Here is a 25548-nt window from a genome sequence, read left to right as displayed (position 1 = left end):
TGCCATGTTTGAAACTCCCACATGAGCTGTGCACCCAAAGCTTAAGGAGCCGTGTTGGTTTAAGTGTGCATGAATAGACCTACTAGGACCAAACCAGCAGGAAACTTTCATTAAGGGAGAGTCATGCAAGAGAGCCAGTGTGGCATATTGGTTACCATGTTGGACTAGGATCTGGGGGACCAGGGTTCAAATCCCCTCTCAGCCATGAAGCCTATTAGGTGACCTTCAGCCAGTCACTGCTTTGCAGCCTTAAGGGTGAGATATAAATGCAATAAAAGCAAATAAATTAAGGACACATGGAGTTCTGACTGCTGTATCACCAAAGCAAAGTATTGACAGAAGAAGGGGAAAGATCAGAGAAGGTGCCATGAGGACTGCCTGACTATAAAGATAAATAATTGCACTAATTTAGCATTGCAAGCAGATGGTGGGTGGGAGAGGAGACATCTGTGTACCTTTACTGAACTGGGCAGGGAGGGTCATACCCTAAAAATGAGACATTCACATGTATAAAACAAACTTAGGGCCTTATCTTCTCAGTCCTCTGGAACTGCCTGCTACCAGAAGTAGTAGTGACTTAGAATATTACTGAGTTTCAAGGGTTAGAAAAACCCATGGATCATTGTAAATGTGCTGCTAGGTACATCTCCAGCACCTCCTTAGCATATTACTGATAACTATACATTGTAGAGGCTGGGAAGCAGATGATTGCAAAGTTAAGAACCTTCTGTTATTGCATTGTTGGAAAGTTCACCAAACAGTGCACCCGTGTTAAGCAAAATTGCTTGCTTTGTGAGTATAATGAAATTGGCTCAGAACACCTTAATTTTTTTTTGTGTGGCTGTTCCATGTTTCTTTGTCTCTAAACAATTTTATTCTTGTCTGAAAATGGTATACCAGTGTGGCGGAATTTAAGCCTGGGTGACCTTTTTCTGAATCCAGTCCCTGCTCTGCTCCTGTTTTGCGGCCTTTGATGCTTTTTCAAAGCCTCAGTTGCCTCCTCTGTGAAATGGGGTTGGGGTAGTCTGCCTTGTAGGTCTGTAATGAACAGTAACCCATAAGAAGGGTGCGAAACTTAGATGATAGCTCAGTTTTTTGGTCAGGTTATTAGAAATACAGGTGGCGTTCAAACAGGCTTTTAGGAAAACATTTAGGTTTTACATGTTTACCTTCTGCCCCCCGCCCATTTCACATCCCTTGCTATATGTTTGCCTACCTCCTTTAGAGATACTGACCAAACTGAATGTAGAGTCTAAGGTCGGATGTAGAGTGGCAATGATGGTCACAGATTTAACGACCAAAAGAAAGGCATGCATTCGGAGATTTTAGGTTGTATCCAAGTACGTTCTACTAAGAATAGACCCATTGAAATTGATTGTTAGTCATGTCCATTAATTTCAGTGGATCTACACTGAGTAAGATGGAAGTTACATACAACCCTTTGGAAGAAGAAGAACCTAAATGAAACAGAGATGTAAGCACATAAGCAAAATTGAAATTTCAGAATGATTCCAGCTTTGGTCCAGCTTCCGTGATAAAAGCTGCTCTAATATATAATCTGAAGTTGGCAACAGGCGGCCCATATAACAAAACTGGCATACCAATATCTGGCACAAGGCCCACTCCTTCACTTCATCACACTAACCAATATGGAACGGGGGAGTGTGTCAAGAGCGTGTTACTGACATTCCCTGCATCCTTCCCTGCTCCCATCAATCCCTAAGGTTTTGGCAGGTTGTGTGTGTGTGTGTGTGTGTGTGTGTGTGTGTGTGTGTTCATTTTCCTGGTTACAGGATCTGTCCATATGTTTGCAGGGAGAAATGGTGTCACATGACCCAAGAGGAGCGAGACGATAGTCTGCGGTTTAATGAGAATATCACCTTTGGACAGTTGGGGTAAGCAGAATGAAACTGGCCTGCTTCTGCAAAAGAGCTTCTGTTTGTTTGTTTGTTTGTTTGTTTGTTTGTTTGTTTGTTTGTTTGCCTTCCTCCCAAAGGAGTTCAGAGCAGTAAACAACACATGATAAAAACTTTTACTATTTACTATGTTTAAAATAAAAATGTAAATTACAATGGTGATTACAATAGATGATCTTTAGAAATCTATACTACATGATGCACGAGAGAGAATTTTGTATAACATATCAATTACATTTATTTATATCCAGTAATTTGCAACCTCTTCACCTGTGAGTCCTAGGGCAGGATTTATAGAAACCTTCAAAACATAATTAGCAGTCATGGAAAACTCTATTATACAAACAAGGAAGCAGCAATACAAACCACAAGCCTAAAGTGTGGATATCAGGATGGTGGGAGGAGGCAGGGAAGGAGCCATGCAGCTTTTGCGGGGGGGGGGGGCAGCACACCCCCACAGCTGCTTTTCGCTTGTGATGGCCAGTGTGGTGTAGTGGTTAAGAGCGGTGGACTCGTAATCTGGGGAACCGGGTTCGTGTCTCTGCTCCTCCACATGCAGCTGCTGGGTGACCTTGGGCCAGTCACACTTCTCTGAAGTCTCTCAGCCCCACTCACCTCACAGAGTGTTTGTTGTGGGGGAGGAAGGGAAAGGAGAATGTTAGCCGCTTTGAGACTCCTTAAAAAGGGAGTGAAAGGCGGGATATCAAATCCAAACTCTTCTTCTTCTTCTACCTGCATGCAAAGTGTACATGAAAGGGGCTTCAGTATTATTATTATTGCTATTATTGTTGTTGTTATTATTATTATTACTTGATCAGTTTTAAAAGGAATAGGCAGCTTATGCCCAAGGAAACTTAGTAGACACATAGGAAGCTGCTTCATACAAAGTGGGGCTATTTATCCATCAAGTCTCTGATTGGCAGCCGTAGCTCTGCAGGGGCCTCAGAGAGAGAGTCTTTTCCATCACCTTCTGTGACCTGAACTTTGTAACTGGAGATGCTGCCAGGAATTGCAACAGGGACCTTCTGTGGACAAAGCATGTGTCCTAACAAAAGGCCATACCCCTTTCATCCCCCACCCCATTTCCTCTCCCTGCTGCAGTACTTTCACTCACAACATGTTGGCTTTTGGGCTGAACAAGAAGCTCTGCAACGACTTCTTGAAGAAGCAGGCAGTGATTGGCAACCTGGATGAAGGTAGGACCATGGGTGTGAGATTGCTGGTGGGGTTCCTTCTGCAAGGGTCACCTCCCAGGGGTCAAATGGGTGGTGGTGGAAGAAAATGAGAGCAACTCCAAGTTCAGGCCACTTGCTCTGCCTTAGACTTGAGTAGGGTGGGGGTTGCGGGGAGAAGATGACCTAGAAGGGCTGCAAAATGTGAGGGATTCTTTGCAAAACAGAAATAGGCTATAGACATCACCCCAAAACATCAATTTGCAAATAACACAGAAATGAACTCTAAATTTGTGCTACATTTCCAGAAGTAGCTTTTACATTGTGTAAAAGCTAAAATATAATGCGGAAATTAACAAATAAGGGAAATGCTGGAAAAATGGAATAAGCTGCCTTGAGAATGCCACCTGAATCACACCCTCATTGTTATTTGCTTCACTTGCACATGGGTCTTAAACCCACAAGGAAAATGAAGAGTGTATCTTTCTTGAGGATGCTCTGCAAAAAGATGTTTGCATATAGTTGTTTGTCTTTTGTATTTTGATTATATGCCGAGCTAATTTTGCATACATGTACGTGTCTGTATCTGCGTGTGTATATTACATAATTTGTTTCTCTTGCTTACAGAGCAGTACAAGCTGCTTAGCGATCACATCGAACAAATGGCTGCAGAATAGCACCTCGGCCTGCCTCCTGCATTCAGGAACTAATAGAGAAGAAGCCAGTGGGGATGCGAGGGTGGAAAAAAGCCTGTCTCTGAGACTACCTGCAATATAAAAGATGGGCTTTTCAAAAAAGCAAAAACTATACCCAACTGACACTGCGTTAAACCTGCATGATCGTCTTCTAACCACCTAGAGCTGCATCGCGCAGCCCGTTATAAACGTAGGAGCTCAGCAATCAAAGCTGCCCGCCCTCTTCTGCTGCCACCTCCCCATATGCCTTTTTCACCCGGACTGTGACTGAATGGAGACCTCTTGGGGGAATCTTCTGGGTATGAGGCAGAGTGCAAGTCAGCACGGGAGAGTCTAGCGTGCTCATAAAGGAAGAAGGCTGAGCTTTGGAATAGCCTCTCCCCTCTCTGCTTTCTGCTGATGAATTTTTTTCTTTTAGCATCGAAAGTCTACAGAGCATAAAAGATAGGTGTGTGCGTGTGCAAGGGATGCAGAAAGGGGTGGGTGGGAGGGAAGATAGACAACCTAGTTCCAATTAGTACTCTAGAAGACCCCTAAAGTGAATACCAGGAGTTCTGTAGGCCGGGAGGCCAGATGCAAATCTTCCTGATGGGGGTTGTATTTAAGAAGATGGGCAGAAAATGGGTGGTTGGGTCAGTGATTCTGTGTTAGGCTGGAACAGAAGGCCTAGATCCCCACTACCACCACCACCTTTACAGTTTTTACAAGTTCTTTCCTGCAGTATCTTTTGATGCAGGTTGCTCTGATCCAGCAAGTAATGTTTTGCTAGGTGTTTTCTGTTTCCCTGGTTGCTGCTCCATCTGAAAGCGATTGAATGTTGCGTTCTGAGGCCAAAGGAAAGGACTGGACCCCGATTAAAATAATACACGAGGCTTGATTGGCAAGGGAAAGCAATTTGAAAGCCCACTACTTTCAAATGGTCTGATAGATCTGCTTTCCTGAATGGTCAAGGGGAGAGAACATCCTGGTGTACGCAGCAGCATGTCTGGCTGGGCTTTGAGCGTGATCCTTTTGGAGTCTAGGTGTGATCAAAGCGAAGCCCACAGAAGGAAGTTGCCAATGCAGACTCTCTCCAGCTGCTCAAGTTTTTGTTAAATGAAAGATTATCAGCAGAGGTGGTAAATCTTCAGGGTAGCAAGCCTCTTCAGCTTCTGATTTTGAGAAGATTGCTCGGAGCCAGCTGTTGCAGTGTTTATGGAACTCCAAAAACCTGTTCGCCATTTTTTAAAACAACACCAACCATGAGTCAATGTCTTTGTGTGATTCTTGCCAGTGATGTGGTCTTGGGGGTTGTGATTCTGTATCTCACCAAAATATCTGGGTTGCAACGATTGTTCAGAGGATTCAATGAGTTGCATCTTCAGTACTTGACCAATGTTCACAAGGTTACTTTGACACCAGTTTGTGGTGTTGAATGAGCCCAGATGTGGCTAGGTTGTGTGAACATGCCATCGGATGCACTCTTCCAATATTTTCAAGAGCCAGCTTTGGGCACTGGTGCACTGAAGTCTAAGAATCCTGAGCTAACAGTAGCTTATTATTCCTTGGTAAATCTGTTGTTTCTATATGGCTATTGGGATGCATCCACATCACTCACTTGTAAACCATTTCTGCTCTTTTGGCTTACACTGAAGAAGTTTGGGAGTTGTAGGTCTATTGAGAAAGTTTAGTCTTTTCTGTTACGAGACCTCTACCACCTTTTACAGGACTACAGTCTTGTATTGGTTTATGTTTCTGGTGTCAATGCATCCTTGGTTGCCTTGTTGAAAATTGCAGTGCATTGCTTCGGTGTTTTCCAGCAGCTAAAAGTCACTTAACTAAACTTCTGCAGATTTGGTTTTCAAGTCCCTGCAGTTTCCTTTGAGTCCGGGAGAGGGTGCCAGGGAGCAGGTTTTGGGACAGATTTCTTTCTTTTTCGTGTTTTGTTTTGTTTCATTCTTTGTCATTTGCTTGATTCTGGTTAGTAGGTGTGATTGAATCAACGAGCTTTGATTAGCCAGAGTGAGTTTCTGCAAAGAATAAATGAAAACCGATACAGGGATCTTGCTTGCCCCACCACATTTCCAGTGGCTAACCACCCCCTGCTGCAGCAGGTTCTGAAGCAAAACTGCTTGTCACACCTTGAAGTTACGAGAGAAGCAGCTTCTCAAAATTTCTCCCCATTGTGCTGTTGTTGAAGGCACATGAGCACCTTTCCAGGATAAGCACCAGCCGTTCTAGATTTGACAAAGAAGGGAAAATCCCTTCGTCCCCATCTCAGGACCTTTACGAGAACTTGACAGGAACTTCTCCCTAGAAAAGCCATTCTGCAAGAGAATAAGATTAATGCTGCCTCTCAGGGAGCCACCTTTTTTCCTGTTGCAAAGCAATGTTTATTTAATCCTCACATCTTAGCTGGTCATATATTTGCATAACATGCAGCCCTTTTGGGTTGAGTGAGCTTTAAAATGACTGGGTGTCCTCAGACCCTTAATGTGTTCCAGAGTCAGGTTTAAATATTTTATCTGAGCCTTGGCATCTCTCCACTTCAGGTTCTGAGACTCTCAAGTCTATCCCTGTCAGCCTTTTGTTGGACTACAACTCCCATCAGCCCCAGACAGTATTGCCAACGGTCAGAGATGTTGGGCGTTGTAGTCCAGCAATATCCGGAGGGCTTTATGTTGGGGGACGGCTGGGTTGGCCTTAGACCAGGGACATCTGAGTTCAAATCCCCACTCAAAGCTTATTGGGTGGGTTACTTGATCTCACTTGGAGGCCACCCCATCATTTCAAGCCACTCTGGGAATTTCTGAGGCAGGGCAGAGTTGACATTTGGGGAGGGGGAGGTGGTACCCCCTGAAAGAGGTCAGTTTGGCCTAGGAACTCTCACTGCTAACCACCAGAGTGTGCCAACTCTGTGCCATGTGAAAGTAACTGCCTGTAGTTCTTTTTTAATGCCATCCCCAAAGCCAAGGTTAGCCAGCATGACATACCCTGATGTTTTGGACTTAAATACTCATCATCTTCTACCATTGGCCATGTTTTGCCAGGGGCTGATGGGAGTTGTAGTTCCATGCCGGCTACCCTTGATGGAACCTTAAAGGGCAGGGCAGATACAGAACTTCTAGGATGGCATATTAAATGTAGCTGTATAACCACTCTGTGTGTACCTTTCTTAATACTGCAGTTCATTATGTCTGCAGTGTAATCTTTCCTACCAAACATGAGATTTAAAAGATTTGACACCCAAGAAAGGAAAATATACTCTTTTCTTCCTTTTGGATTGTGGTGTTTTCTAACTCGCAGTACTGAAAAGAAGAAAGCGGCACTTGGCAGAGAGGACAAAATTTTCTGTGGTCCACCTCCTGCCTCTTCTGCTGCCATCCAGCCCATGATGCAACCAACATTTTTGGGTTCCAAACAAGGCTTTTGATGCCAGTGCCTAATGGGATGGACTATGCTTTGACCCTGCACTTGCTATATCTCAGATGGGCCTTCTCTAATGCAATGGTATTTGAAGGCATCCAGTAAGTGATACATGACCTTAATTTAGCAAATACCACATTATCACATTCCAACTGCATTCGGTCCTTTTGCCATATCATCCTAAGTAACTTTGGAGTTGTTTTTTTTTTTTTAATGTAGGCTTCAAAGCTAAAAATGCACCTTGATAACAGGTAGCCAACATGATGCTTTGCAAATGTTGGACTCCAGCTCTCATCCATGTCAGCTGTCACCATGGCGAGTGGTCCAGAATGATGGGAGTTGCAGCCCAACACATGCAGGGCTCCTCAGTGGCTACGTATGCTGTATACTCATTCTGCCACATCTTAGTTTTTGAATGTATTGATCCAGTGAGTAAAGATTCCCACATCTGGAAGGGCCTCTGCTGACTTGAATGTCCACAATGCCTGCGGTGAGGCTGTTTCCTTCTCTTCCGCCTCCTTTTGCTTGTTAAAGTTTTGCCTATGGTGAAAAGTTGGTGTGGCTCTTCCACCACAAGCTGGCTTCTGATTGGTGGATACAGTTGAAAGCATTCAAGAAGCATGTTGAGCAATAACATTCCAGGTCTGGCTGCCTGTTGCTTCACCTTGGTTGCTTCCCAATGAGCAAAACCCCTCAGTAGTGTAATTTTCTCCCTTTGCAGATAGGACAAGTGAGAATTGACTCTTTTAGACAATTGGCCTGTGTTTTACAGTGGCTTTTGCCTGGGTTTCTTCCTGACTGCTAAACGGACGTTAAGGCCACATTGAGGGAAACACTGTTCATCTGTCCACCTAGTGAAGACTGCAGAACCATGTTAATCTTTTTCTATGCATATCGTCATGTGGCATTTATACTTCAATCCTTCAGGGCGCTTGTACAAAAGTGCTACTGTGAATCTTAGACCCCACCCCCGCATTATGCTGTTGAATTTGGACTCTGTGGATGTAGGGGAGAGAAGCACCGAGCTAAATGGAAACTGGAACCACAACCTTTGTTCCAAGGTGGGTAACTGGTGTGAACGCTGTCTATATGAAGCTGGGGCATTTCCTGCATGGACCGCGAGATTAGAGATGATAGCTGAGTCAAAACAGCTTTTGCTGTTATGGAAGTGAAGGGATAGGGCTTGAGAGTTTTTTCCATTGTACTTCCAATGAGAAGTGATTTTATTGTCTGGCATTGAAAGAGGGACATCTCAGCAACAACAGACCTGTTGTCCTTTTCCCGCTGCTAAAGTTTCGTTAATAATGTGAAACTCCAAGGGGGGGGGGTGTCTTTCCTCTCTTTGTATGTCTCTTGCCTTGTCCGCTCCCACCCCGAGTACAGCTCTGATGATTCTCATCCAACGCTAGAACTATCTAGCTGTGTAGGCTCTTTTTGTTAAGCAATCTCTAGAAGCCTCATATAATATCGATGTAAACGGACCATTTCAGTGTCTCATTTCCATATAGCTAATTGTGAGATTCATTGGGAGTTCAAAATTCTGTATTTGACTTGTTTGACATATATATAGATACATATATATATGATGAGATATATTCACCCAAGTTCTCTTGTTTTGTATTTAAAGTGCTGCCATGTTCTGATGTGTTGGGTACAACTGTTGTACTGACTGACATGTTGTACTGCGATTGTGCAATTTAGTATCCTTTGTGGAATACTGTTGTTTTTAAACTCATGTATTGAAAGCATTTCAAGTCCTGGTTATGAATGGATTGGGGAAGTGAAATAAAACTTGTTTTTTTTTTAAACCCCTACACTGAATTCTGTCTTTTTCATAACCAGCACATACATTTTATTCCAGATCTATTTTGGCTTGCTGGGGAAGGAGGAATAGGTCAATTTCACTTCTCTCTTTCATTTCTTCAGTCTTAAATTCAATTTATACCATTCCTGTCCTCTGTTTGCATTTTTTTTAAAAAAAATCACACAAAAATTTGTATGCATTTTCATGTCTGCTTCTCCCAATACACACATTTCTTTACACGGTTTTACCTAATCTGCACATTTTCCCAAGCAATTCCCTCTTGTGTAATGCTGCTTTGTATGCTATCTCTGCTAGTATATGCATTTCCCCATAATATACCGTACATACTTTTCCCTTTTTTTGTGGGAGAACTGCATCATAAAATTCAAAGATGTGTGTTTGAAAGGACAGTTGTGTTTTGGTGTGCATTTTGGTTTGGGAAATATGAGGCAGGTAAATTCACATTAAAATATGAACAATTGGGTTTCTTTTCACTCTCTTAAGAATCTCCTCTTTTGTAGAAAAGGGGTGTGTGTTTTATTATGACCTAATTGGGGGTGGCATTAGTACCTTCTACAGGAGCTGCATCTAGCTTACACCACACTAGCCAAAATGACACACCCACCCACCAATTTTGTTTGGACTCCGTAACTCCCATCAGCATCAACCAATATGACCAATCTGCGAAACACCCAGAGATCTACCAGTATATCCTGATCTAATTTCTGCCCTACCATGACCTAATTGACATAATAACCAGGTGGTGTGGCCACTGAACAAGAAAGGATCTAGGAGAAGAGGTGCCAAATCGCCATCGGTTCAACAGATGCAATGGAGTTACCAGGATTGCTCTGTCAGACCTTTCCCAGCATTCTGTCAAGTTGGAACAACTGCTAACACAGTAAAATAAAAATTACAGTCATTTTTTTTTAAAAAAAAAATCCATTGGCAATGTTTGAAATGGGAAACGTAATTTAGGCATTGTACACCTCTTTATTTAGTGCTATTTTCCCCACCCCAGAGTGTTTCCAGATGGAGCATTAATGTGCAAATAGATCACAGAGATTGCAAGTAAGTAAATGGAAATACGTGGTTTGTTAGTTTGTTTTTACTTACTTGATATTTCTGGGGAAAGAGTAAATCCAGATTAAATTTGGGGGGAGGGGAGAGTGGGCTGGCATTTTCATGCCATTTTGCAGTGGCATTTTTGTAGTATGGAATTTTAGATTGCAGGGATTGCTAAGCTACAACAGCTACATGAGGAGCACACAATAAATAGCTGTCTGGAAGCACCCTAAGATAGCCTTAAAAACATTGGATCCCACCCCAAAATAGTGATAATCTGGAAACAATCACATACCGGCAAATTAAGGATGCAATAAGAAAAGTGATGCAGAATTGCACTGAAAAGTGTGGACTCACCCTTTGTTGCAATATCCTCTAAACTGCCTGCAAATAAGCCAGAAGGAATACTCAATAAATAGGTGACATTATCTAATATTCAAGATGAATGTTCAGTAAACAGGTTGTTTGGAAGTGACCTTGGAGTATCCAAAGGTATCTTCTTTCTGCTGTTTGGTTGTACAGTACAGACAAAAAGTACTTCACACAGCACATAGTTAATCTATGGAACTCACTCCCACAGGAGGCAGTGATGTCCACCAACCTATATTGCTTTAAAAGAGGATTGGACAAATTTATTAAGGAGGGGGCTATTGAAGGCTACTAGCCATGAAGGCTTTGTTCTTTCTTTGTGATTGAAGGCAGTAACGCTTTTGAATAACAGTTGTCAGAAGCCACGGCAAAGGAGAGTGTTCTTGTGGTTGGGTCCTGCCTGTGGTTTTCCCACAGGCATCTGGTTGGCTGCTGTGAGAACAGGAATGCTAGACTAGATGGGCCATCAGCCTGGTCCAGGAATCCAGCCTGGTCCACATTCAACCTCAGGAATCCCAGCCGCTTCCCTTTTGTATGGAAGAAGCCACACCTGGCTTTGGTTACCATGGATGCCCTTGTCTGTATACACTCTCCGGCCAGCCAGGCTTATCCAGTCCACAACTCCTTTCTCCAGAGGGAATAAATATGGGAGAGAAACTAACACCTAACTTGGTGAAGAAGGAGCCTGAGTTGAGAATGCCACTTCACTTGGCCTGCCTCCTCCTCTGTCTCTGCTTGCTTTACCTCCCTCACGGCTCCACGCCTCAGATTATCGGGGGTACGCCTCAGATTATCGGGGGTGTTCCTGTTTTGTCAGGCCCACCAAGGAAATGTGAGACCGAAGAATTCTTCAATATTGAGACGGGCCAGTGTAGCTCCTGCGCCCAGAAACAGATGCAGAGCCCTGACGGTGAGTATGAAATGGATGCAATAAAATAAGTTGCAGGGAGCAGGGTGGCAGTGGAAAAAATTATCCCCATAATTAAGAAGCCAAGCAAGAGGGAGATTTTTATATATAAAAAAATATAGTTTTGAACTGCAAGCACTTGATGTATCAGGATCTTAAGGAAGGACCCTTAAAGGAATCAATGCAAGGTTTTTGAGTGTTCCTCCTCTTTCTAGGCTTGGAGTGCGTTTGTGTAGCTGGACTGAATGAGACAAATAAGCAGCCATCGCCTCTTGACTGCCGTGGCTGTGTAAGAACACATTCCTTCATTCCTTTTTTTCCTCATATGCAGGCAGGCTCTTTCGATGTTGACTTTCTCTCTGCCCCTTCCTCTCCTTCAGAGTAACCTGCCACCCAACACACTCTGGGAATCCATGTTCCTTGACGACAGTTTCCTGAGTTGCAACGTAAGTGGGGTTGGGTTTTTTTGCTCCACTTACTCCTCCTTGCATTACCAACTTATGCTATTTTGTGGCTTTGGTTGGTATCCTGGGAATGTCCCCAGAACAAAGAATGCTCTCCCCTGCTCCCTCCAATGAGAGTCTGGGCAGGATCAAAGCTCTGCTGCCTTCTCACAATGCCTCTGCACTCACTAGTCAGATCGCATGAAACTGTTATAAAGCAGGTCAGGCTGTCTGTCTGTTTAGCCTGGAAGCTCTCTAGTGAGTATAGAGTAGTGGTTAGAGAGTCAGACTAGGATATGGGAGATCAGGGTTCAAATCCCCACTCAGTTAAGAAGCTCACTGAGTGACCTAGGGCCAGTCACCAATTTGCCGCCTAACCCTAGCTTACAGAGTTGTGAGGACTGAACAGAGAGGAGGGGAGAATAATGTATGCCACCTTGAGAGCTCCTTGTAGGAAAGGTGGGTTATAAAATGTAGTAAAAGGGTTTTCTGGCAGATATATTTTTCCTCTTCTGCAACCTGATCCTTTGTACGGATGATGCTGAGGACTGTACCTAGAACTTTCTGCCTGAGTTGAAGGGGACCTTTCAGCCGGGCCAAAAACACTCATTGAGGATACAAAGTTTGGGGTTTTTTAAAAATAATAAATAAATTGGTAGGTTTATAGCAGAGTTAAAAAGTTTGGAAGCTGGAACTACCCAGTGACATCACCACCTGTTCTTATCACATGCCCACATCACAAGAGAGCAAATAAAACACACAGAGGTCCCATTGGTAAAGAAAGAAAGGTTCTTTACTTACAGTTTCTTCATATTAACAAGGATGGCTTGGGAGTCTAAGTGACCTGGGAACTAGTCCTCATGGCTGCTTCTTGCAGGAGAGAAAGTGGGTGAAGTTTAAAAGTTATCTGTTAGTCTCAGCCCTGACCTCTACTGACTGGAGTCAGGCAAGGCGGGAATGCGGCCTACGAAGACTCCTGAGGCCTGGATAAACAGACCCTGTATTTGGGTCTCAAGTTCACCACCCCCTGCTTTACATTCTCAGTCAGCGACCCCAGACTGACACACATGTCATCTTCTGCAAGCTGCTGTCCCAGCTGTCGTGTGTATTCTGTGAGATTCCTCCTCCTGCATCTGACATCTGTGTTAATGTTTAATGCCAAACAGAAAGACTCGGGAGGCCTTGCAAAGGCCTTTTCTCTGGATTTAGGTGCTCATGTATCTCCAGCTCTCCTTCAAGCTCTTGCGCAGGAAAGTCTTCACCTTTTTTCAGTTTTACTTTTCTCTAGAACACCTGCAATGTGACGGCCTGCCAAATTCTCACAAACATGGTCATTTTGGAAGCCTTCTCTTTACAAAACCGGGCCTATGATCTCTATATGAAGACCAAGTGAGTATCCATCAATCTTGGTGCAAGGAGGTATTTATAGCCCACTCATAATATATTGCGTGTGTGGCTTTTTTTGAAGTAAACTGCATATCTGGAGGGCCTGATCCACATAGGGAGTTGGCATGTGGGGCCTTAATCCCACCCCTTCTGTGCTGCAGTCTCGGTCTGGAGGAGCCCCATGGCTGGTGATTTTGTGGGACCTTCTTTCTTTAATGCAAATATACCAGCTGTAAGGCTATATAGCCGTACCTCAGAAGTCGAACGGAATCCATTCCGGAAGTCCGTTTGACTTCTGAAACGTTTGACTTCCAAAGCACGGCTTCTGATTGGAGCTTCCTGCAGCCAGTCAGAAGCCACAGAAGCCCCGTTGGACATTGGGCTTCCAAAAGAACGTTTGAAAACTGGAACACTCGCTTCTGGTTTTCGATCGTTCGGGAGCCGAAACATTTGACTCCCAAGGCGTTCGGGAGCTGAGGTACAACTGTAGTGTATGAACTGGCTCTACGTGGGGCTGCCCCTGAGACTGACCCAGAAACTCCAGCGGGTGCAGAATGCCGCAGCGAGACTCCTTACGGGGTCTTCGCTGCGGGATCACATTCATCCGGTGCTATACCAGCTGCGCTGGCTCCCGGTGGAGTACAGGATCAGGTTTAAGGTGCTGGTTTTAACCTTCAAAGCCCTATACGGCCTAGGACCCACGTATCTACGGGACCGCCTCTCCTGGTATGCCCTACAGAGGAACTTACGGTCCTCAAATAAAAACATCTTGAAGGTCCCAGGCCTCAGAGAGGTTAGGCTGGCCTCAACTAGAGCCAGGGCTTTTTCGGCTGCGGCTCCAACCTGGTGGAACGCTCTGAGGACTTGACATCTTTCCGCAGGGCCTGCAAGACAGAGCTGTTCCACCAGGCCTTTGGTCAGGGCGCAGCCTGACTCCCTCCTTTGGCAATCTTTACAATACTTTAGTTTATGGTTGCCATCAATTTTGATTTTAATTAATTCTTTGATGTTTTTATAATGTTGCACTATTTTAGTGTTGTTAGCCGCCCTGAGCCCGGCTTCGGCTGGGGAGGGCGGGATATAAATAAAATTTTTTATTATTATTATTATTATTATTATTATTATTATTATTATTTAGGCTGACCTTAAAAGTTTCTATTCACATGAGAGCATTGCTGCTTCTCAGATAAATCCTCACTGCATTTTCTTCTCAGAAGCCAAGATCTTCCAAAGCTGTGGTACGGTAATCATGGAGGAACTTCCCCTCGGATGGTTTTTTGGAAGACTTCGAAGGCAAGTCCAAGCAGGCACAAACACTGGCATTTGGGGTGTGTGTGTGTGTGTGTGTGTGTGTGTGTGACACACACAGAGAAACAGACAGAGACAGAGAAAGCAAGCAAGAGGGCAAAAATTAAGGTTGTGTACGCATTACAGTAACACATGGGGTAACGGGTGACAAGAGAAAACATTGCTTAGTTTAAACGGCCTGGATGGAAGAACTGTTGGGGGATTAATTGCTGCTAAAGCTCATCTCTGCAACCTGTTCTTAACTCTGGGACTCAGCAATAGTAAACTGGAAGCAATCTGGGGTGTCTCTAAGCATGTGCAGAGTGTCATTGTCTTCTGAACAACCTTAGCCCATTTCCCAGCACCTAGGATTATGACGCAAACGTTCCAGGGTGACATGTGTTGCCTCAGGCAAGCTTGAGGTCTTATTCTCTTTGTAGATATTAATTACTGTTGTCCAGCCTGCTGCCAGTCATTATTAGCTTTTTTAAAAAAATTGAGCTGAATAGACTATAGGACTGTCTTTGCAGAAGGGCTTTTTAAGGTGTACAGAAGCTGGCTGAGAACATTGGCCTCCAGTTACTGTCTTTTCCCTCATCTCTACAGATTGACTTTAAGGTCATAAAGTACAATGTGCTTGGAAAGTTCTTAGGCTGGGAAGATGTGAGAGGAGCGACGTTGCAAGTGAGTCAGTTTCTTTCTGTTCTCGGTAACATTGCTGTTTTTGCTGCAGTTCCAATGGAATGTCAGCTAAAAGAGAGGTTGGAGAATTTTTTTATATAGTCACCCCCACTGTTTATCCCTCAGCTACTGTTATTCATTAGTAGACTACCCTGAAACTGGAGGTTCCTTATAACCATCATGCCCAGCAGCCACTGATAGACCTCTTACTCTCTTCCTCCCCATCCTCCTTCCCCACTTCATCAATGTCTCTAACCCTGTTTGAAAGAGGTCAAAGCCAGCAGCCACCTTCATATCTTGGCCAGCAAGTTCCCTGGGGCAGCTCCTCAGCAACTAACCTCCTTTCACAGGATGGTTCTGAGAATAAAATGATACTGTGTGTATTCTCTGCCCTCCTTGAAGGAAGGACTGGATAACATAATTTAAAATTTAATATAGGTCTCAGCTTATCTCAGTGCAGCATACTAGTTTAACACGTATAATTAGCAGGATTTGCATGTTCGTTTCATGGGCATTTGGGAAGAAAAAGTAGGAAATTATGGCTGTGTGCAATTTCTGCCTCTTCTTCTCTTTCCATCTTCTTAGCTCTGCCCAGACAGACAGAGTGTCATGGATGCTGCCTTTGTGTTTGGAACATCATACAGCCAGTCTGTAAGTGTTGGCTTTAGTGCAAGACAGCTTTCCCCTTCTGAGATCCCAGGGGGGTGGCTAACCTTTTTCAGCCTGAGGTTTGCATTGCCTCATTGGAACCTCTCTAGGGGCTGAATGCCAGTAGTGGGTGTGGCCCCCACCAGGACCGGCCCACCCATGAGGCAAGGTGAGGCGACTGCCTTGAGCACTCAACACACTTTTTAGACATGCATCATTTCGCGACACAGTAATTCAGTTTTGCTAGCAAACCGGAGATTAAACTAATCCCTTTCCAGCCCTGGGAGGGGTGTGGGAAGTGTTTGTGCAACACACTGCAGCCAACACACTAACACACAGTTTGGAAAGCTCTGCTTTATGGCATAGATTTGGGGGGGGGACCTTTTCAGCCCAGTGGCTTCATTCCAGTCTGGAAAGCATTTCAAGGGCCAGATGCCAGTGGTGGGAGGAGTCAGAGGCAAAAGTGGGCAGGGCAACAGATGTAAATATGACCTTTGTACAGTAGGCTAGTTTCTACTGCCACACACCTCTCTGTCCTCCATCCAAACAAACAGGGGCCATGATCAGAATTCAAGAACACATTCTAGCCAGGCAAAAACACTAAAGGAGGGTGTGAAGCAGGGCCTGGGGAAAGGGTGTGTGGCCCAGGGAAAGTTCTGAGGGCTGGGATTCCCTACCCTTGGCAATGATAGGTTTAACACTACTCTGCGATATGGAAGAAAAACGGCATCTTAACATAAGGAAATGAGTAGGTGATAAAACTGGCATCTGTTGCAGCCTTGAGCCATCGCTGTAATAATTCATTTGAATCAGAGTCTGTGCAAAGTGTTTTTACAACACTCATCTCACTTAGGTATATGTTATGGCAGAGAACCCTGACTGTTGTGGCATCCCCTCTCCTTAAAGCTAAATCACACTCTTTTCAGTGAAGATGACTGCTGTGTATAGAACTGCAGGCTTAATTCATTTTTGCATGGGGCGGCTCGTGTTCTAACCTATGTTGTTCTTTTTTTAACTGAGTAAATAAGGACGACTCAGAAGAGTAAATGGATTCACCCTCTCCCCTGCAGACTCTTTTTTTTTTGGCACAGTGAAGAGATATGTGGTAGTATGTAATAATTTTCCATTTTATAGTGTACCCTTGACGTCTCCACCCTACTGCAAGGTGTCCCTGAACCTGTCTTTTATGAGATGTTCTTACAGTTTGAGGATGAAGAAGGACGTGTCCGACTGTGGCCAGTCCCTGTAGAGAATCCAGCAATACTTACAAACAACCAAGGTGAGCCTTTCCTTGGCTGTGTACACACACCATACACTGAGAGCACATTTTAAGCACTCTGCTTCCCCCCAATAATCCTGGGAATTGTAGCTTGCCCATCATAGACTGGCAGTTCCCAGCACCCTTAAGAAACTAGAGTTCTCAGGATTCTTTGAAGGACGATGTTTCAGAGGGTTAGGGATGGGGTTAGAGAGTTAGGAGCTTTGGGTATTATCACCCATACAAGCCTTTACTTCTCCCTCATCATTTCTCTCTCCTCAGTCTCTTCCCCTCTTCTCTTCCCTTAGCCTTTGCGCTCCTGACTTTTGGATGCACAACTAATTTCTTTAGTTCTTTCGCCCCACTTTTCCAAAGCGGAAAGCTTTTAGTGCCGTCTTTACGACCTTTAGTGATCTTTTCGAGCGCACATCCTCTGGCAAGGTATTTGCAGCAGGCTGTACATAAGGGCGATGAAGCATTGCATGCAGGTGAGCGAGTAGGCTGGTGGTGGAGGAGGAGGAATGAAGTGCTCTCCCGCTCTGTGAAAGCAAGCCAGCTGCCAAATGAGGGAAAGACCCCTTTTCTGCACCCAGTACACAGGACAGAACCACAAAAGACTAGTAAACAGTTGTGCAGGCTAGTAACACTTTGTGGGGCTGTTTACAAGACTGATGCTTGACGTATACCTTGCAGCCGCAGCTTTTCAACACCCACTCACCAGATTTGAGTCCAGTAACATTGCAACAGTTTTCCCTAAGCCATGACTGTATACATACTACCGTTTACTCTGCATCACACAACATTAGCCACCAATCCATGTCGATCCTGTATTTATCCTGTTGTTTCTTATGAAATAGGGACGCGGGTGGCACTGTGGGTTAAACCACAGAGCCTAGGGCTTGCCGATCAGAAGGTCAGCGGTTCGAATCCCCGCGATGGGGTGAGCTCCCGTTGCTCGGTCCCTGCTCCTGACAACCTAGCAGTTCGAAAGCACAACAGTGCAAGTAGATAAATAGGTACCGCTCTGGTGGGAACGTAAATAGTGTTTCTGTGTGCTGCTCTGGTTTACCAGAAGCAGCTTAGTCATGCTGGCCACATGACCTGGAAGCTGTACGCCGGCTCCCTCGGCCAGTAAAGCGAGATGAGCGCCACAACCCCAGAGTCGTCCACGACTGGACTTAAACAGTCAGGGGTCCCTTTACCTTTACCTTTCTTATGAAATACTGAGTTTAGATGTATGTTCCCCTCCCCTCAAAAGAGCCTCCCCCCAACTTTAATCCAAATTGCATCCTAAGCTGGCAATGTGTACACATCCTGTTTAGCTTAACATTTGCAAACTGCCACAGTGGTAGCTAATCTCTTCTTTGGGCTAAGGGCCTCATTGACTGTGGCCAGCTCTTCATGGTGAAGTGGGTGTGGCAGAGCTGGAAATGTGGATGTAGTCAGTAACGTTAGAAGAGTCCTGCTGGATCAGGCCAATGGCCCATCTAGTGCAGCATCTTGTTTTCACTGTGGCCAGCCAGATGCCTATGGGAAATCCTCAAGCAGGATCTGAGCACGTGAACACTGTCCCCTTGTGTGATCTCCAGCAACTGGTATTTGGAAGCATTACTGCTTCCAGTTGTGGAGGAAGAGCATAGACATCAATAGCCCTACTCTCCAGGAATTTGTGCAAACCACTTTTAAAGCCAGCTAAGCTGGTGGCCATGACTGTCTCCTGTGGGAGCCATTTCCCTATTTCGACTATGTGTTGGCTTAATGCTTTCTTTAATTACAAAGAATACATAGAATTGACTACTCGGTATACAGTGTACTGCATCATACAATACATAGAACACAATATACAGTGCCTCTTTGTCAGATGCTGTGTTTCATTATTTTCCTCTCAATGGCACAAAGGGCTGAGTCTTCAGCATATAAAGGCTTTTGCTCTCCACCCCCAATGATTTTTCCAGCATCCTATCTCCGAAGATTCTTTCTGGTTGACGGGCTCTCTGGCAGAAAAGTAAACCTGACAAATGTCCCAGCAACTGTTACATTTGCAGCAGAATTGATCCTCAGGTAATAGTAGTAGTAGTAGTAGTAGTAGTAGTAGTAGTAGTAGTAACGCGCAGACGTGTGCTGCAATTGCGGGTGTGGAGTGTGGGGCAGGGATTTGGAGAATGAGTGTTCCTGCGGTTAGTTCAATAATCAAATCTCCTACCCATTTTAATCTTCCTTGAAGGTCTTGTCTTGATGGGTAGGTTAATCAGGAGATTGTGTGGATTTTAACCGCTGCAAAAATCCCTGATTCTTGCATTAATAGACGGGAATAAGCAGTTAGTTTGGGCATATCTGGGACAAACAAGGCTTGTGTCTTGGCTAAATGGAACAAGCACTTTTTTGTTTGTTTGTTTGTTTGTTTGTTTGTTTGTTTGTTTAGAAATGCAAATAGCAGCTGTTGTGTGTGTGGTCATTATTAGGCTCTCAACAAGCAAAGAAGGGAGAGTTTAACCCTTTCCTCTCTGCTGTAGTCCTGATGATTACCTTTCCTTTAAGGAAATCCTGTCTTTTAAGGACATCGCCCACTGGCTCCCAAGAGTTTCCCCTGAAAAGCAACCAGCTGCTTCAGAGAGATTATTTTTGTTGGCACCCAGGTGGGGAGTTTGTGTTAAATTTTCCCTCCCCACCACCCCCAGCCTCAAGGATGCTATTTATATAGCAAGAAACATGCAGATAAGCTGCATTTACGCAATTAATTTGACTTCTCAGATTGCCCCCTCCAGGCCAAATGCAGCCCTACAGGCATCCTCACTGGACCTCCTTTACGCCTTCCTCTGCTGATAATTACAAGGGGAGGCGCATTGGGACTAGAGGGTGAAGTTGCACCCTGGGGAAAGGCCTGGAGGTCTGGGAGGTGCTGATCTGGATGTTGGTGGTGAGGAGCAGGTTGTCTGGAGAGAGTCCCACCTCAGCATCATAGAATGCCTAAAATGCGAGGTTTGGGTTGCCTGGCGTGACTCAGGACGCTGCTTGCTGAGTCAGACCCACTGCTCCATCTATCTCTGTATTGTCTACACTGACTGGCAGTGGTCCTGCAGTGTTTCAGGCAGGCAGTCTTTCCCTGCCTTGAGATGGTGGGGATGGAACCTGGGACCTTCTGCATGCAAAGCAGATACTCTGCCACTGAGCCATGACCCTTTAGGCTGGATAAGCTCCCCCACCCCTGCTGCCCTAAGGCATCTGTGCTGGACCCACCAGCATCCTCCAATTCTGCATGTTTTAAGTACATTGACCTTGGCTCCCTTCTGCCCAATTAGCACCTTTTTCCTCCGCTGCAACTCGTTTTCTCTGCAGAGGCAGAGCGATTCATCACTCCTTCCTCTAATTGCTGGCTTTGTCCTCCGGTTAACCTTCTTTTCCCTCTTCCTTTCTCCTGGCTTATACAGTGTATACCTGCCAACCGGGACTCCTGGAGGAGACAACCCCCCTTTCCTGCTGACAGTGAAATATGCAACACGGAGCAGCACTGGAGTCGCTCAGGCAAGGGGGGGCAAGGGGGGGCTCAAGTCCTCCCCTTCACCCACAGCTGCTCTTCCAGGAGGGAGAGAAATACATGTGTGCAGCAGCAGCAGCTGAAACAATAAGGCTGGCTCCATTCCCCCCCTTCCATTTCCCCCTTCCCTCCAGCAGCTGTTGCTTCAGCAGGTGTTAATTACAACCGGGTTTGTGCTGGGAGATTGTCAGGGCTGAAAGCAAAGGCACCCCCCTGCCTGGATGCTGGCCTGCCTCTCCCCCTGCAAGGAAGCTGCCTCTGCCAGTCAGATGAGAAGTCACCCAGGAAACAGGCAGCGCAAGGTTGGCTAAGCAAGGCCATGTCTGCTGTAGTAGCTCAGCAGTAGAGCAGCTGCCTTGCATGCAGAAGGTCCCAGGTTCAATCCCTGGGATCTTCAGTTTGGGGCAAGGAAAGCTGGCAGGTGATGGGAAAGACTGTTCTCTGCCCAGGACCCCAAAGAGCCACTTCTAGTAGATTAAGAGCGTACAGGTGATTTGTGGAGGATTTGTGGAGGATAAATAAGACTTAATGGATACTAGCTGTGATGGCCATGTTCTGCCTGCACTGTTAGAGGCAGCATGAGAATCACAAGTGGGGGAAGAGCTGTTGCCTTCAGATACTTCTTGTGGGCTTCCCGCAGGCACTTGGTTGGCTACTGTGAGAACAGGAGGCTGGACTATCCCCCAGAGCACTTCATATGTCTTCTTCTGATCCTAATGGGCAAACTAAGATCAGATCCACACTGGGGAGGCCCCCAATCAGTCCAGGGGATAACTCTTAACTCCTACTCCCTCCCTGAAACCCTACCAGTAGACAAAACTGAGCTACATGGACCACTGGTGTGACTCAGTATAAATCAGCTTCCTATAGTTCAAGTTAAAGTTGATCGGGAGTCATGTGCAACAAACCTGCTTCCTCCAAAATGTCAGGTTTCTTGCAATAAGGAGTGTGAGGGGAAATGCACTCGTAAGTGTAGGATAACACTTGCTTTGATGCTATCCAACCCCCTGCAACAAAATTAGAATGAATGGTCATTAAAAAGCTATTGTTGTCTAATCTCCCTGCAGAAAAAATCAGAATGCATTCACAGTAAACTGGTTGTCTGGAAGCACCATCAGACCCAAAACCTTTAAGCTTCATCCAGCATGCAGCTCTCTGTCCCTTGAGTCGCCCTCCTTCCCTTCCCTTGCCTGCCTGCCCATCTACAGTCGGTGCTCTCACTCCTTACTTTTGCATACTCTGCTGTTCCCCTACAACTCAAGTTGATTATGTGCAGCACAGGAGGATTCCCTTTGCTACTTGGCTTCGACTCTGCAGTCTCATTGATTTACTTGGTGTGATGGGTTTTCAGCAAGAGGAGAGAAATGCTGTCTCTGACAGTGTGGTTTGCTGAACAAGGGGAAACACTGATGGACAAAGTCACTGAGAAATGAGCCTGCCATTATTTCTGTTAACGTAGCATGCCAAGGATGCTGTTCCTTGCATATGCAGAAGAGGAAAATCCGGTATAAATATACTAATGCTGAGTGTGGATACTTCCCTAGCCAAAATGGCACCAATCATGCTCAAGCCAGAGGTATTAACAGGCTTAGAAGAACCTTAAGCTTGTTGGGGTGGTGGGGGAGGGGGAAGAATGCTTAAGAGGGATGACCCCCAAAAGTTAACAACAGTCCAATGAAAAACTGGGCATGCTCTGTGGGCATGGAATTGTGACTGGCTGTTGGGGGCAAGGGGAAAGAAAACTGGGATGGGGAAATGGAATGGAGTATCCAGGGCAAGGGCCTTGCTGGCTGGAACACTGAACAGTAGCACTCCACACGGTTCTCACGTGCATGTTGCAAAAAGAAAAATGCATGCAGAATCAGACAGGTTGTTTAATAACAGTTTGAAATGGGTTACAAGAGCTTCCAGGGTTTCAAGAGTGTGAAGATCCCAAAGCAATTCAGATTATGTCTTCTGCCAGCTTACCCAAACTTTGCACGATGTTTTCCAAAGCTTCTGACAATAACGACGTCAGCTGAAGCTGTGCCCACAGCCTGCAGCTAGCAGGCCTGCTTTCTTCCTATTATTACTTCTCTGTTCTGCTATTTCTTTTCAGGTGTCATTTTCAGTCTCTTATATCCAGGATCCTGGAACGGCTCAGCAAGCTACAGATGTGAGTAACTCTCATGGCAGGATTCCAGAAGGGTAGCTGTGTTTAGTCTTTAAGACGCTCTTCTTGGGTTTGCTGTGCAGACTCATAGGTTTAGGGCAGCTTAAGCTTTCATGGGCCCATAGACAGACTAGTGAAAATAACATACAAAAAATTGCATTATATTAGGGGAAAGTGCTTAGCAAAAATGTGTATATTTGGAGAAATTCACACTAAAATGGTGGTGCATTTTATTGAGCACTTTAAAATGAAATAATTTGCAAACCAATGTGGAGAGGATAACTGAAGAATGGAAAAATGAGAAACAGAAAAAAACCAAAACAAGACCGGTTCACTCGTCCCTATGGATGACACATCTGCTACTGTCCTCCATCCCTGCCCTCTCTCTTGACAGATTGCATTTGGAGCCCTGGGATTCCTTGCAATCATCTATGCCTTGCTGGAGACCAGCACTTGGACCCGGCGATCTCGACTTCCAAACATAAGCTTTATGGTAAGTTTTCCTTTCATGGGTGAGCTGCTGGAAATTCTTGCAGTCCCAAGAATGGTGTGTTGCTCGATTTCCTCTTCCTTTGTTGGGCAGACATGGCAGGTATATTTCTGCCTGTTTATACTTTGCTAGCAGAAACCTGGCTATAGATGATTGTGCAGGTTCCATTTTGCTCCATTTGCAGTGCAGTCTCTCTTTTCCTTCAATATTTTCTTCCCTCTTGAAACAAAATTATTTTCCTGCAGGTCATAGTGAAATTCTTTGCCAACTTCAGCGGATCTCTAGCAAATGTCTTTTTCATGGTCAGCCTTGGAATTGGCATTTATTGGCTCATAGTTTTCAAGGTAAGTACCGGTAACTCTCGGAACTAGAATATTCCTGCAGGTATCTGCACTGCATCTTTCTTCCACTTGGAGGTGATGTCAGATGCCGCTGGAGGGGAAGAGGTGTGGCTCTTGCAGAAAGTCTCCTGTTCAGTCCCCAGCATCTCAAGGCAGAGCGGGCAAGACTCCTGTCTGAAATCCCGGAGAGTCATTTCCAGTAGACAATACTGAGCACAACAGGCCAATAGCTATATTCAGTTTAAGGTAGCTTCCTGTGTTCTTTCCAGCCAAATCAGTAATAGCCAGTGTACTTGAAACATAGGAGGCTACCTTTTCAAGAGTCAGACTACTGGTCCACATGGGCGTAGCTGCCCCCTCCCCCAGCAAAAATCCTGGCTTCGCCCATGCTGGTCCATCTAGTGGCTCAGTAGTATCAAGAATGGCTGACAGCAGTTATCCAGTCTCTCTCAGCCTTACAGGAGATGGCAGGGATTGGACTGGTGGCCTTTTGGTATGCAAAGCATGCACTCCACTACTGAGTTTGGTTCTCAGTTTGTGCCCCTAATGAGGTTGCAGGTTCTGTGCTGGAACAGCCATTACCTAATTGCAAAGCGATTATGAGTTCTAAGCCCTGAAGAATTGTCAGTAGATAAAGGCCTTCAGAGGGACGCAGGTGGTGCTGTGGGTTAAGCCACAGAGCCTAGGACTTGCCGATCAGAAGGTCGGCGGTTCGAATCCCCGCGACGGGGTGAGCTCCTGTTGCTCGGTCCCTGCTCCTGCCAACCTAGCAGTTCGAAAGCACATCAAAGTGCAAGTAGATAAATAGGTACCGCTCCAGCGGGAAGGTAAACGGTGTTTCCGTGCGCTGCTCTGGTTCTCCAGAAGCGGCTTAGTCATGCTGGCCACATGACCCGGAAGCTGTACGCCGGCTCCCTCGGCCAATAAAAGTGAGCTGACTGCCGCAACCCCAGAGATGGACATGACTGGACCTAATGGTCAGGGGTCCCTTTACCTTTTAAAGGCCTTCTCTTTTCCGTCCTCATTTCCAGTCCTTCTTCCAGGGTCAGCAATTTTCTGCAGTTGAGAGGACACTGCCCACTGCTGGGAGCCAAATAGAGACCAACTTTATCATCTACTTGTTGTCTGCTCTTGTGTTAAAGGTAAGAACATTGGGAGATCTGGGTGTTTGAGATGGCTCTGGCATTGCATCTCACAGAGAAATGTCAAAGTTTTAAAAGATGGCATACGTAATCACAACAAAAAACACTGACGGGAAAGGTTGTTAGGGCTGCCCTAACCTGGATGGAAATATCATGCTGCTTAATAATTCAAGGGACTTGAAGAACATCAGTTGCTTTAGCAAGACTGAGACAGACTGACACAGCTCCCTGGAGAGCATGTCTAGGCTGTAGACCTAATTTAGTTCAACTGGCATCACTTTCCTCCAAGCGGCCCTGGGAATTGTACCTCTGTGAGTCTTTTGCTAGCAGGTAAAAAGTGATAGGTTTAAAAAGAAAACAAACCTTAGGTCCTGGGTAACAGCAGTTTTTATTTACCCCAGCCTCTTTATTCAGGCTGCTGTTGTTTTCATTCTGCCACTGCTGCTTATGGTAGAGTTGGAAGGGACCCCAAGTGTCATCTAGTCCAACCCCCTGCAATAGTATTATTATTATTGTTATTTCACTTAATGCTTTTTTCAAAAGATGTCTGTAGTTCACTTGCAAATACCGTATTTTCCCGTGCTTAAGCCAATATATTTTCCTTAGAAATAATCAGCTAAAATTGTGGGTTGTCTTATACAGGAAATTATCTGTGGTGATTGTGCGTGTGATAGGTTGCTGTGGCAAGGCGTGCTGATGATTAGCTGCGGCTTTGACAATTGGGCGGGCTATTAACAGTAGCAGTGAGGCATGCATGCAATCGGCTGTGGTTGTGTTGAGTGTGCTGCTGGGTTTTCGACGGTGAGTGTGCAGACGATTGTTTGCCGCAGTGATGTGTGCGATTTGCATTTG

At 45.3% G+C, this 25548-nt stretch overlaps 2 protein-coding genes across 11 annotated transcripts in view; both read left to right on the top strand.

Moving 5' to 3' along the window:
• KIAA0513 overlaps window positions 1-7394 on the top strand; it is a 52074-nt gene extending 44680 nt beyond the window's left edge. For all 7 annotated transcript variants that reach the window (XM_083513756.1, XM_083513751.1, XM_083513753.1 and 4 more), the window contains 3 exons: window positions 1815-1895; window positions 3018-3112; window positions 3716-7394. In XM_083513756.1, coding sequence (XP_083369882.1) covers window positions 1815-1895; window positions 3018-3112; window positions 3716-3765 — 226 coding nt within the window. In that variant the 3' untranslated portion in view covers window positions 3766-7394. The remainder of the gene's footprint in view (window positions 1-1814; window positions 1896-3017; window positions 3113-3715) is intronic.
• Window positions 7395-10038: 2644 nt separating this feature from the next.
• Window positions 10039-25548, top strand: part of LOC310711547 (meckelin-like) — a 28474-nt gene continuing 12964 nt past the window's right edge. Inside the window, exons 1-15 of one of the 4 annotated variants that reach the window (XM_083513607.1) lie at window positions 10039-10063; window positions 11244-11336; window positions 11549-11622; window positions 11714-11779; window positions 13065-13165; window positions 14377-14455; window positions 15056-15133; window positions 15716-15781; window positions 16913-17057; window positions 18992-19097; window positions 20465-20558; window positions 22670-22726; window positions 23118-23216; window positions 23459-23557; window positions 24598-24696. In XM_083513607.1, the coding sequence (XP_083369733.1) occupies window positions 11321-11336; window positions 11549-11622; window positions 11714-11779; window positions 13065-13165; window positions 14377-14455; window positions 15056-15133; window positions 15716-15781; window positions 16913-17057; window positions 18992-19097; window positions 20465-20558; window positions 22670-22726; window positions 23118-23216; window positions 23459-23557; window positions 24598-24696 (1179 nt within the window). In that variant the 5' untranslated portion in view covers window positions 10039-10063; window positions 11244-11320. Of the gene's footprint in view, window positions 10064-10946; window positions 11337-11548; window positions 11623-11713; window positions 11780-13064; window positions 13166-14376; window positions 14456-15055; window positions 15134-15715; window positions 15782-16912; window positions 17058-18991; window positions 19098-20464; window positions 20559-22669; window positions 22727-23117; window positions 23217-23458; window positions 23558-24597; window positions 24697-25548 lie in introns of those variants that run through there. The other 3 variants (XM_083513606.1, XM_083513605.1, XM_083513608.1) reach the window with 3 other exon arrangements.

The sequence above is a fragment of the Podarcis liolepis genome (genome assembly GCF_965112155.1).
Source record: "Podarcis liolepis genome assembly, chromosome: 7".
Lineage (NCBI taxonomy): Eukaryota > Metazoa > Chordata > Lepidosauria > Squamata > Lacertidae > Podarcis > Podarcis liolepis.
This window is presented reverse-complemented; position numbering and strand designations above follow the sequence as displayed.